The sequence below is a fragment of the Rattus norvegicus genome, chromosome 15, assembly GCF_036323735.1.
Source record: "Rattus norvegicus strain BN/NHsdMcwi chromosome 15, GRCr8, whole genome shotgun sequence".
NCBI lineage: Eukaryota > Metazoa > Chordata > Mammalia > Rodentia > Muridae > Rattus > Rattus norvegicus.
In genome coordinates, this window is record NC_086033.1 from 86777818 (window position 1) to 86791690 (window position 13873).

Sequence of the window (13873 nt, forward strand, 5' to 3'; positions counted from 1 at the left end):
TCTGATATAGAAGTTGCTCTAGAGCTCCTACGCTATACGGAGCAGCATGTTTTCTTAATGAGGGCTGAGGGTTTGTGGCAAAACACCGTGGTATTAAGTAGACCAACAGATCAACAGGAAAATTGAGATAAAATGTGGAATCACAATCGTGTGAATAATCTCAGATTAATCGCACAGATAGTATTCTCATTGGTTCATGCTTGTGCTCGCACGTTGAGGAACACCCACGCCTGTTGGAAGAACCTGAATATTTACCACAGTCTAGTTTCATCTGGTGCAGTGCCTTGCATTTGTGTACCAGCAGGAAGTCTGTGGTAAATGAATGTGAACACACACACAGACCCCCCCGCACACACACACCTTGAAATGTATCTACTTTTGAAACTTATACTTGAGAAATTTTCTTAACCATTTTAAACCTCTTCATAAATTTGACCTGTTCTAAAGGTGCCTAACTTTCGATTTTCTGTCCTCAATGCCAGTTTTTAGCTCAATGGACTCAGTGTTGGTTTTAATTCTTGTTTAAAGTTAGTATAAAAAGATCAGTTTCATTGTGACATTTTATACATTCGTGCCCTATATCTTGTTCTAAATTTGTCCCATGCTCCTACTTCCTGATTTGCTCTATAAAAGTACTTTGAAAACAATTCTATTTTATAAAATAAAATATTGGTCCATCAGTATGATGATCTATTTTTCAATGGAGTTTGATTATTTTTCTGTAGGAACTTTAATTTGCTCTTCTGGGGTCTAGGGATTTACCACCAGCGCCTCTGACTTCCTCTTTATTGTTTCAGAGAGTGGGACCTGGTTTATAGTGGGCTCTCATTTCACCAAGTAAAGAGACACCGATTACTTGAGTCAAACAATCAATAAAAATCATTCCGTGTATTTAAGAAGCCTTTCTGTGGAACACTAGAGAACACACACCACACACTCTTGTTAACTGTGGCAGTGAAAACTAAGTCTTGTCTTCTCAGCGTACCCACAGTACAGCTTAGTATAAAAGGATCTTGACGTCATCCACACTTACTTTACATTTGAGATCATATTGGTTTCCTGAACTCTTCCTAGTGGCCAGCATTTTGGCTAAAAGCAGTTGGCCAGCCTAGAGATGACCTATAATTAATGTCTCAAAATGAATCTCCTCAAGAAGTATGGCAGCCTCTCCTGAAACTACCTCAAATGACTCTGCTTGTCACTTCCCTACCCAGACCCAGGGTTTCCTGAGGCAGTCGCAAAGCCATTTTGGAGCATCTGTTGGGTTCTGGGAGCACAAAGATGCACGCATGAAGTAAACTTAGCCAGGAACAAGCTCTTACACAAATGGAGGAGATTATGAGCTACAATACTGCAGTTCACCACAAGAAGTAGCTATTGTACAGATGAAGCTGTTTTGGAGATAGAGAAAAAGAAGAGATTGCCTTGGCCTGAATAATCAAGGAAGTGGTCTTTGGTAGATGCTACAGCCCGGAGAGTGAGGAGGAAGGTTTAAGTGAGGCTGGTTGGCTGGCACAGGAGAGGGCTTTCCAAAAGAGGCGAGAGTGTGCACAAAGAGTTGGAAGAGCAGAGACTGAATTAACATATTCTCATCTCCTCAGATAGCAGCATCATATTATCTGAAACTAGAAAATCTCCCTGTGTAGTTCTTTGGGCAGATCATTTAATCAGGTCAAATCAAGTTGGTATCATCTGTAGAGTATCCTTGGGTCCCAGACATTGAGCTCAAAACTGGATCCAAAACAGCTCCAGCTTCCACTGAATCTTCATTCCAGTTGAGAGGTGAAGGATGAATACAAATAACAATAGACATTGCTATGTCCCCACAAAGTTTGCTCTCTGTAGGTCATGTGACTTCAGGAAGCATTACTTCATGCTAAGAGAAGAACAAATCCAGGCAGAGCCTAGAGCCTTTATCAATGGGCTGTTTTTTGTTTCTGTTGTTGTAAATTTGTTTGTTCATTTGCTTGTTTGTTTTGAGGCAATGAAAGTAGTAGAATCCAGTCCTTTCCACAGTGTAGACGGCACTCATCCATTTTGCTACAAACCATTTGCAGGGGGCCTCTTGGTGGAGTCCTCAGAGGCTACCCCGCTCACTGCATTTGTGCAATACCCAAGACAGAACCACAGCAAAACTTCTGACTGCACCTGGAAGTTTTCTGTAAGACTTGAGAAATGTAGGAGAAGTTCCATTTCCTTCTTCTGCCTTCTCTGTAATATTCCATCAGCCCACTTATAAATGTTCACATCTGCTTGTCCTCCAAGGCCCAGGTCAAACTGCACCTTATCAGGAAATCCTCTGATTTTACATTTAAAGCTTGTTTTTAACATAATTTTCCTGAATTTCGCTTCCTTTTTTATAACGTCAAACACTTTTTGCCTTTGGATATATGTCTGTGATTTCTCCCTCTGGGTAAACAAGATGCATTTTTAGCTAGCAAAATGTCTGTATACTGCCTACTTCCAAATATTTGCATTGAAAATAAATATACTACTTTGAGTTCAAAAGTAAACCAAGACTTGCAAATACAGTAAATCACCCCATAATGTCCCACAAAGCCTGTACTCTGTAGGTCGCGGGATTCCAAAAGCATTAAGTAGGGTTCCTTCTATTGGATCAGTTGGGTAAAGGTTTCTTATCTTTCTCCATTTCTCCTGTTTTCCCTTCTTGTTCCTCTCCCATCTCCCCTTTACGGATCCATCACTGAATCTCTCACTTTCTTCTCTCTGTTTCTGTCTGGATTTTATGTTCCTTCTCTGCACGTTTTTTTTTTTTTGCTCCAAGTGTTGGGCCTTTGTGCCTGTCCATGGTGCTGAATGTTAAAGGGCGTTTTTAGGAGTTCTCTCTTGCCAGAACATCTATTAAAATCGGGCAAAGAATACACAAAGATAGTTCCTATTTCGCGGGAACCAACACTGAAAGAGCATACGTTAATTGACCACCATTAGCATTTGTTTTGTATATCATTAATTTCAGTGTGCATATATTACACTTTGATGCTTTATGAAGTTATGGAAAAATCATCGGAACTAATGAAGTATCGTTTATTAGCAGTGAGAGTTGAGTTTTCCCTCATTAGTTCTATCCAAGTAAAATTTTGGAAGACTTCTGTATGCTCACTTTGTCTTCCACTGGTAACATGTGCCCTTCCTAGACAAATAGGTCCACATGTTTTCAAATTTCTGATAGGTTTTATAAGCTATTTTTGTAATTTTTATCTCTTGGTAATTATGTTTTCTACAGGAAAATAACGGAGAGAGATGAGCCCAAAGCCACAATTAGCCGGTACAGATCTGAGGACATGCTGGACAGGTGAGGGGCTTATGAGCCACGTCAGTGCTTAAAACCACGATGTGCTAGCATCGTGTCCCATTCTTACAATGTAGTGAGGGGTGGGAGTCCTTACGACGTGATCTTTGCACCGGTGCTATCTTATCTCAAAAAGCAGAAGCCTCAATGCACAGAACCTTAGCTATATGTATAGACCATCTTCCAGAGGTCTATATTTTGGGAAAAGTAGATTAATTTAGAAGATTATGACTTGTGTATGGGCAGGATAGACAGACACCGCATGGAATCTGTTAGCTCAGTTTAAACTGAAGAATATCAGTCCTTTCTCCAATCGGGGTTCCTCCACTCTGATGCTGGAGAAACAGCAGCTTCTGGGAAAATATTTGTAAATATACACATTGTTGTTAGAAACGTGAATCGTGCTAAAGAATTTTAAATAACCTGTGGCCTGAAAACTGAAGATCCTGACACTAGAGATTAATATTAAAAAGACTAGGTTAGGGAGCCCCCTAGTGTTCTGTTGTGGAAGTAACGCCTTCCCTCGAACCTTAAAAGAAACTCTGAAATAAATGCTGCACGCAACCTATTTTGGTGGTGTTCTCCGTCACTCCACGCCCAGATCCATCCTTCCACACGCACTGTTGCTGACTCTTTCTTTGTGACTTTGATAAAACGGTATGACCGAGGCAGCTTATAAAGGAACACATTTAATGGGCTTCTGGTTTTGGAAGCTTAAAGTCCATGATGGCGTAGTGAAGGGACAGCTGAGAGCTCACCTCTCAGTTATAACCATGGGGATGAAGAAGGGAGAACAAACTAGAGGTGGTGTTGTGCTGAGCTCTGGTGACTCACCGTTTTTGTTTGTTTGTTATTTTTTCTTTTATTGGATATTTATTTACATTTCAAATATTATCACCTTTCCTGGTTTCCTCCCCGGAAAACCCCATCCCATCCCCACCCCACTGCTTCTGTGAGGATGTTTCCTACCTGCCTACCCACTCACCCCTTTTCTCCATCATGGTCTGGCATTCCCCTACACAGGGGCATTGAGTCTTCACAGGGCCAAGGGCCTCTTCTCCCATTGGTGCCCAACAAGGCCATCCTCTGCTACATATACAGCTGGAGCCAGGGGTCCCTCCATGTGTACTCTTTGGATGGTGGTTTAACCTGGGAACCCTGGTTGATTGGTATTATTGTTTTTATGGCGTTGCAAACCCTTTCAGCTCCTTCAATCCTTTCTCTAACTACTCCATTGGGAACCCCATTTTCAGTTCAATGGTTGGCTGTGAGCATCCACCTCTGTATTGGTCATGCTCTGGCAGAGCCTCTCTGGTGACATCTATATCAGGCTCCTGTCAGCACACACTTCTTGGCATCAGCAATAGTGTCTGGGTTTGGTGTCTGTACATGGGATGGATCCCCTAGGTGAGGCAGTCTCTGCTCCACACTTCATATTTTCTCCTGTGAGTATTTTGTTCCCTCTCTTAAGAAGGACTGAAGCATCTGCACTTTGGTCTTCCTTCTTCTTGAGCTTCATGTGATCTGTGAATTGTATCTTGTATTCCAAACTTTTGGGTGAACTCACCTTCTTTAACAAGGCCTCACCTCCTAATCCTTCCCAACAGATCCACCAACTGGGGACCAATTGTTCAAACAGATGAATCATGGGGGATGTCCCCATTCAAACCACCACACCTACTCAACTTTATTTGTGTGTGTGTGTGTGTGTGTGTGTGTGTGTGTGTGTTTTAACCTATCAAGACTAATTCATGTTGATGTGGAGTCTCCTGCTAGAGTGAGGTCAACTTATCAGGGGATAGTTTTAGAGAAAACTGTCTCTCTCCCAGAAGCTAACAGTCACCAGTAACTCCATGGCTAGGAGTGAGACGTTGGTGCATTTTCCGTCCTCGGATGCAGGGGTCTGGTCTGGCTTGGGCTGGCACAGGACTTATGCATGTTATCACAGCTTCTGTGAAGGTGTATGTGTACCTGCCCTGCTGTGTCCAGAACACACAGTTCCCTTGTGGCTATCCGCTGCTCTTTTGTCTCTTACACTCTTTCTGCCCCCTCCTCTGCCATGAGATAGACCCTTGAGCTCTGGGAGGATGGAGTACGTACACACACACACACACACACACACACACACACACACACACACACACACACACGGAATGAATGGGGCTGAGCATTTTGCAGTTTCTTATTCTCTGCACCTTTGCCAGTTGTGGGTCGCTGTGTTAGTCATCATCTCCTGCAAAAGTAGCTTCTCAGACGCGTTAACGTATGGCTATGCCGAGTAGATTTAATGACCCGCCCATCTAAGCAGAACAATAGGTTCTCTTCTAGGACCCAACCTAAGTAGATTTGTTGAAATAAACTAATTTATTGAGATAAGATGTTTTTAATCTATCCCTCCTTTATCTCAAAGCCTGAATGGTTTAATACAATAGTTAATGGCTCGACTGATGAGAGTTCAGTATCCAGGGAGGGAGTGATTCAGGCGGCTAAGCTCTTTCTATGCACTAATGCATAGAAATCCATGGCACCAAACCTGCCATGGCAGGGGAAAGAGCATAAAGTGTATTCAGGCAGCTGTACAGCGGATCAGGATGTGGTGGCATTTCTACCCACACTTTTGAAAACCCAATTGATGATCCCAACTTAATGACCAACGTAAGTTGGTAAAGGTAGTTTCCGTTTGCTCAGGAGAAAAAAAAATAATTTTGGCAAACACAGATCATTATGCGACAGAGTTTTCTTTAAAAACACTATGAAGTATTTCACTGATACCTTTTACCAATGTAGGATGTGTAATCGTCACACACACACACACACACACACACACACACACACACACGACTGACTATAAAAATACAAATAATCACAGGTGAGTTTAAATCCCAATGAGTCAGGAAGGTTAATAATATACACTCAGAATCCCAAGTGATATCAAGGTGGCCTTACCAGCCTTTTTTTTTTTACTTTCAAATATTGTAAAATGTTACGCATAGAAAACAGTTCTTTTACTAAAAAATGATTATATATAAAATTGTTCAGGCATGAGAGAGAATCTGTAAGAAGTCTGACAAGTTGTTCATGTAGACTTCTGTGTTGTGTCTGAGGGGTGTTGGACAGAAGTGCTGTCACCAAAACAGACCAGGCCAACTTAGAACCAAATCTTAGAAGCCAACTAACCAACAGGTACCAGCAAACACGAAATTTGGAAAGGTCTCAAGTGTAATCTTTTCTAAGTGTTATTTATTTTACTTAACAACTCACAATCATGCTTAATCCTTCTTTGTAAATTCTTGCCCTCTTTATATTTAACAACAATGAATTCTGTGAACATTTCTTCCATATATACATACAATATGTTTTGATCATATTCGCTGCCACACCTACCTGTAACGCCTTCTAGATCCATCTCTTGTCCTCAATGTCCTTTTAAAATTTTTACTTATTTATTTTATACCCATGGATGTTTTACCTGCACCAGGTGCATGGGGAGGAGGCCAGATGAGGGCGTGAGCTGCTGTGTAGGTGCTTGGAATTAAACCTAGATCCTTAGGAAGAACCAGTGCTCTTAACTGCTGACCCCTATGTGTTTATTGTTTTTTCTTTTTCTTTCTTTCTTTCTTTTTTTTTTTTTTTTTGGTTCTTTTTTTTCGGAGCTGGGGACCGAACCCAGGGCCTTGCGCTTCCTAGGCAAGCGCTCTACCACTGAGCTAAATCCCCAACCCTTATTGTTTTTTCTATAGTCCAAATCAAATTTGTTCTGCCCTTGTAGCTATGAGTGTGGCGCCATCTATTGGAACATGGCCAGCCTACAAGGAACAGCACTCTCTTTTTGTTTTGTTTTGTTGTTTTGTTTTGTTTTTGATTCTTCAGCTGAGAGCAAGAGGATTTATTTACTGCACAAGAGTAACAGTTGGCCACAAGAGAGAACAGAACTAGTCCAGAGTTCCAAGGGTCCAGGGCAGAGGGCCAGCCGGACTCTTTGGTAGTAAGAAAGGCAGGCATTTTCCCAGGTGACCTCGCGAGGTGACTTTCCAGGTCCACTGAGACTTAATACTGACAGCAGCACACGGTACAACTTGTTCGGGTGTCCGGGCCTTCAGCAACCCTTACTTCTGCTCCTGCAGGCTTCGTGGGTGCACAGGCTGGTTTACTTGGAGCTGCGCCTCTTCTTCTCTTCTCTTGCGCTTCCGCCTGCGCATTCTCTTCTTCCGCCACTAAAAGCCAGATCTACTCTGGTGGTGCAGGGTCTTCAAGGAAGATGGCGCTAAGACGGAGCACTCTTATTAATTAATTAATTAATCAATTGATTAATTAATTAATTTTAACACTCCAGATTTTATACCCCTCCCGGTCCACCTCCCTAGCCCCCTCACCAGGATTCCACATCCCATACCTCCTCCCCGCCTCCCCTCCATCCTCTCCCCCGCCCCGCACTCCCCCTCCTATCCCCAGAATGTCCCCACTCCACCTATCCCACCAGACCTCTAAACTTCCTGGGGCCTCCAGTCTCTTGAGGGTTAGGTGCATCTTCTCTGACTGAACCCAGACCCGGAAGTCCTCTATTGTCTTAAAGAAAAGCTTTTGACTCTCTAGAAGCCATTGACAGTCAATACCTCTTAGGCTGGGGGTGAGGGTTTGGATCTCCTATTTGTTACATTCCGGAATGTTGACTGGCTTGATCTGGTGCAGCCTTGGGCAGGCCACATCACCTTCTACAGTTTTAGAACAACATTTCTCAAGTAAAAACCGTTGATCTTACTCATGATAGAATAGAGTGTGGCCTGGCTTACAAACCCAGAGACTCCATTGCTGCGGGCCCTTCATCTTACCTCGGGCATGTCCTAAGTGCTAAGGCTATTGATTTTACATTTGTATTGCTAAGAAAACTATGGAGTCTAGCATCTTAAGACATTGGCCTTAAAAATGAATTTTCTGAAGAAAAAATATCTTGAGATATTTTAAGGAAATTTTAAGCATCTTGAAAGCATCTTACCCAATTTATTCAAATAGTCATAGGTTTTCTTCCTCTCAGGTAACCCTCAGCTTTTCCTAGCATTTAGCTTTAAAGTCATGGACAAGCAGAAAGAAAGGAAGCATCGACGGTTTTGACCATTGCTCAAACTGCTGTTTCTTTCTTCTAGATCGCTGTCCACGTTTAGAACACCAGAATCAACCAAGACGTAAGTACTTCCCCTCCCCCTGTGGTTTTATATTCTTTTTTTTTCATCTTTATTAACTTGAGTATTTCTTATTTACATTTCGATTGTTATTCCCCTTCCTGGTTTCTGGGCCAACATCCCCCTAACCCCTCCCCCCTTCTATCTGGGTGTTCCCCTCCCCATCCTCTCCCCACTACCGCCCTCCCCCCAACAATCACGTTCATTGGGGGTTCAGTCTTGGCAGGGCCAAGGGCTTCCCCTTCCACTGGTGCTCTCACTAGGCTATTCATTGCTACCTATGTGGTTGGAGCTCAGGGTCAGTCCATGTATAGTCTTTAGGTAGTGACTTAGTCCCTGGAAGCTCTGGTTGCTTGGCATTGTTGTTCATATGGGGGTCTCAAGCCCCTTCAAGCTCTTCCAGTCCTTTCTCTGATTCCTTCAACGGGAGTCCCGTTCTCAGTAAGTACTTTCTTAACTGGTGTGTTTCCTTGTATGCATTTCAAAACAAGCAAGGCTCACAACCTTCAGGCATTGTGTCATTGAAATAGAGCCACAGCCCTGTGCTGTTGACAGAGTTAGTAGCAGAGAAGAACCAAATTAGGCTTCAAAGAGTCAAGTCCTTTCTGGTTGTACTTGCACTCTAAGAGCTTACCTACCATCTCTGTAGCCAATCACTAAAGTCTAGACCAATGCCTTTAGTTTTATATTTAAGAATGGACTCAGGGCTGGAAAGACGGCTTAGTGGTTAAGAGTCCTGGCTGGTCTTTCCGAGGATGCCGGTTCGATTACTAGCACCTACATGGCAGCCCGCAACCCTCTGTGATTCCAGTTCTAGGGTATCTGATGCCTTCTTCTAGCCTCCTCTGACACCATGCATGTAAGTGGTGTAGTGGTGCTCAGAAATACATGCAGGCAAAATGCATGAAGGTAGCTCCTTCTGTGTGTGTGTGTGTGTGTGTGTGTGTGTGTGTGTGTGTGTGTGTGTGTGTGTAGGGAGCTGGAGGGTGGCGATAACCTGTTGCTCTGCTCATTAAACAGGCCAGCTGGCAGCTCCTTCAGTGCAAACACCACTGCCCCTTCAACCCCCGCTACCACTCCTGTGAAGAAAAAGAGGTAAGATGGAGCCCTGTGCTGCCTCTTGCTAACGTTCCACAGAAGACTTCTCTTCATTGGCTGCCAGATGGCCCCCACCCCCACCCTGAGTTTTGAAGGTGTGGCTGGAACTGTTTTATCAAACATCACAGTATCCTTAGGGCTTTGAAACCCTAGGTCATGATTTTACGATTCTGTTACCTTTAGTTTTTATAGTAGTTGGTACTGAAGCCATAGCTCGTGTACCCTAAGAGAGCACTCTACACCTGAGCTCTATTCCAAGCTCCTCTGGGTGACTTTGATGGTGAGCCTACATGCCTAGAGCTAATCTACTTTAAGTAAGCTTTCATAGAGTCCTGCTACAGGGAGTGGCTTAACTCAAAATCGTGATTGGTGAATACCCACACCTTACCATGCACCTGCAGCTTCCCCCCTTTCTCTATACATCAGGCTAATTCTACATTAAAGCAGACTAAAGACCCTTTCTGGGGCTTCACTCTGTTTCCTTTGTTCCTTTACAGGTAAAGTCTAGACAATTTCATTTTTATTTTCATTATATACATATGGTTTTATGTCCCTCATAAGACTAAAAATAAATCTATGTGGCACAGTATACTCCTGAGAACTTACCCAAAGGAGTCTAAGCCAGCATATCCCAGACAAATGGGAGGGGAAGGGGTTAATAGAGAGAGGGTAATGAAGGCAAGGGGATATTCTCAATGGACAGTAGATACCTGTGGGAAAACAATTAGTTTCTTAAAATCAAAATAAAGACAATCAAATACACCAGAGTTCATTCCAGCATAAACTCACAAGAACTGAGCTATGGAAACCATTCTAGGTATCTAATAGTGGAGGGATGGATGAAGAAAATGTGGCATATAACACAAGGATGGGATTTCTTTTTTCTCTTTCTTCTTCTTCTTCTTCTTCTTCTTCTTCTTCTTCTTCTTCTTCTTCCTCCTCCTCCTCCTCCTCCTCCTCCTCCTCCTCCTCCTCCTCCTCCTCCTCCTCCTCCTCCTCCTCCTCCTCCTTCTTCTTCTTCTTCTTCTTCTTCTTCTTCTTCTTCTTCTTCTTCTTCTTCTTCTTCTTCATCTCCTCTTCCTTTTTCTTGCCAAAAAGCTATGTCAACTGGAGATGCTTGCATTAAGCAATTCAAGCCAGTTTACTTGAGAAATGTTGGCCAGACTTCCTAGCTCATCATTGCTTCCTCAGCCCATCTCTCTCTCTCTCCCTGTCCCTCTCCCCCTCTCCCCCTCCCCTCTCCCTCTCCCTCTCCCTCTCTCCCTCTCTTCCTGTCTTTTATTTTGTCTTTCTTGTCTTGCCTTCTCAGCAGGGCCCTCCACCACACTGGGAGCTATATGAATTATATCCCCACACTGTAAGGTCATCTTTCTAGCAGATGTTGAAGCTGAGGTTGGCATTGCTGTGGCATTCGTTTCTGTGTCAATATCCTCATCAGAGTGTCCTAGCATACAGTTTGGGAATCATATTTTAACTAGTCGTTACTTCATTATGAACTATTTCGGGAAGACAGACGAAGAGGAAGAAGGGTGTGGTATCACACAGACCTGCAGTCAGACTAACAGCTGTTATTCTTTCAATTTTTTACAATTTTAAGGAAATGTCCATGTGTTTGGTATTAAAGGAAATGAAAAGGCAGTTCACTTGGGAAAAAGCCGCCTGAAGTACAGGGGTCCTTTCTTCCTACTCCATTCATGAAATACCATTTATTTTATTTCTTATATCTTGCTGCCTTTTTAGCTATCAACTGTCTTCCCACTCCAAGACATGGGGTGGGATTGGCCATTCAAGCACCGTGGTTTTGATTGATGTCATTTCTTAACAGACAGTCCTGGTTCCCACCACCCCCTCCTGGTCACAACGCCCCTCCAAGCACCGGAGCCAGCAGAAGGTAAGAGAGGTGTCAAGGTAATTGCTATGCTGCTGATGGACGTGCCTGTTAGCCATTGACAGCATGTAATTGTTTATGAATAAATTGACAGCAGTTTTGTGAACCCTGAAGAAGACAGTGCCCAGTGGGAGTGGGGTCAGGCTTAGCAGTGCCCTTGGTGAGAAATCTGGCAAGCTGTGAGAAGTGAGGGGGTGCCTATATTAGTTTGTCATGTTTTCCATGACAACGTGCTACAGATGTAGTAGAATAAACAGTGGAAACTTATCCCCTCACTGTGACAGATCAAGATGAGAGCAGGACCAGCTCCTCGTGAGAGCTGTGAGAGAGTCCTGCTCTCCTAAGTAGATGCTGGCCTCCTGGCAATCACTGACACCCCCCAGTCTGCACAGTCTGACTTTCCCTGCCAACTGCCACCTCCACATGGCATCCTTTCTGTGCAAATGGCTGAGCACAAGTTTCTTTTGCTTTAAAGAACACCAGACCTGTTGGCTCAGGGCTCCAACTTATGCCAGTATGACCTCATATTAACTTACAATACCTGAAAAGACCTCGCTCCCCCAAAATGCCACATTCTCAGGGAGAACAAGTCAAAACGTCCACATGAGAATCTCAGGGGACACAGCTCAACTCCTAACGGTGTCAGGGAGGGAACTAAGCCAAATTTCAGGCTGGGGCACCATTGTGGGTCCATCTACTTCAGGCCCAGTTGACAAGTGGGGATATGTGTGACAAATTCCTTGTAAGCACGGCGTGATAAACAAGAAGTGATGAGTGAGTGTTTTCTCTTTAACTTGTTCTTTTGAGAAGAAATATAGCTAAAATCATAGGCCTCATTCTTCAATAACCATGCAGGGCATATGAATAATTCAATAAACATTTAATGGATCAATCATTGTGTCAAATGCCACTCTGGATTATTAGGCTCTCTTGGTGAACAGAGCCTCTGTCTTGGATTTTAGAGAAGTGTCTTCTGTTTCGGTTTTTTTTTTTTCTTTTTTTCGGAGCTGGGGACTGAACCCAGGGCCTTGTGCTTGCTAGGCAAGTGCTCTACCACTGAGCTAAATCCCCAACCCCCGAGAAGTGTCTTCTATAGGTGCCAAAGTCCTATGGTGTACGTCACCTCTGAAACAGGAGGGAGGTGTGGCCTCTGACTGATTTTATTTGCATTCTGATATCCAAAATTTCTTCATGTCAGAAGCCAAAATATCTTCACTGAAATATTTCCATATTTCAACGGGTTCTTGTCCTGCTTATAACTGTGAAACTGTATATGTGTGTAATATAATATTGGCATATTTCCTAAATGTTCATCTGACACACACACTTCCAGTGTCTCCTTTATCTCCAAATGATAGAAATTTGTAGAAATAAATGTCCTTTAATATATCCTTTAATATGTCCTTTAACAGCATTGGATCTGTAAATATATGAACTGCAGTTGGTCAAAGAAATTGTTATCTTTCCACATTTTTCTATATATTTATATATAGATATTGATATGTCAAAAAAAGTTGTAGAACACATTAAATAACAGTAATATGGAATAACATCCGCTTTCTCTTAAAATGTTTTATTCCTTAACATGCACATCTCCGGGTGACTTACTGTTCTGTGAATACCTGTATTTCCAGCGTAAAGCACCCCTTTTCCTCAGGGTACTACCAGATAATTGCCCAATACCTGCTCACATTTCTCTTTGTCGGTTAAAGTGCCCTCCCACCCCCACCTCCAAGTATCAGGAGAGCCATTCGATCTTTCTTTGATAGGCAGCAAATGGTATTTTTGCCAGAAGTATTTACTAGATAATTCCAAAATAACTTTTAATTTTGGTCCATTCTTCCCGATTCTAGTATTAATATAAATTATCATCACAATGGGCAAATGATTATATAACTTTGTAAAGTGTGCAAAAATTGGTCATGAGTCAAAATCCCATTTATTCTAGGCCAGTTGAGCCTGTGGGTGTGGCTTTGCTGAGAGCGGGCAGCCCCGGCCCTCATCCACAGCGATCCAGCGATTGGCTGGATGTGTTTTTTACAAGGAAATGAGTAACAATGCTCTGTTAAAAAAATAAATCTGGCTTAGATTCATATCAGTAGAACCAAGGAAATGGGATTGCAGATTTCATTGCTCAATGGGACTCTCGGTTCCTGTTTTAGGGTCACAGGGATTTACATAATGCCCAAACAGAAAGGCTTCTCGCTGAGGCGAGACGATACAGCCACACCCAGTGTAAGGGCTTGACTCTAAAAGAGTAAGTGCTCTGGAGTTAGGTACAGCATCTTCTTTAATGTCTTCAATGCCAGTGCCTTCCCGGGGTTGATAAGTAGACTTTGTAGTAAATGCCAAGAAAAAAAAAAGGAGCAATTATTAATGACGAAAGGGAGGGAACGCTAC

At 42.9% G+C, this 13873-nt stretch overlaps 1 protein-coding gene across 3 annotated transcripts in view; it reads left to right on the forward strand.

The window, feature by feature from the left end:
• Scel (sciellin) overlaps positions 1-13873 on the forward strand; it is a 116606-nt gene that overhangs the window by 23223 nt on the left and 79510 nt on the right. For all 3 annotated transcript variants that reach the window (XM_006252428.5, XM_039093531.2, NM_001108388.1), the window contains exons 5-8: positions 3245-3313; positions 8452-8490; positions 9508-9582; positions 11411-11476. In XM_006252428.5, the coding sequence (XP_006252490.1) occupies positions 3245-3313; positions 8452-8490; positions 9508-9582; positions 11411-11476 (249 nt within the window). The remainder of the gene's footprint in view (positions 1-3244; positions 3314-8451; positions 8491-9507; positions 9583-11410; positions 11477-13873) is intronic.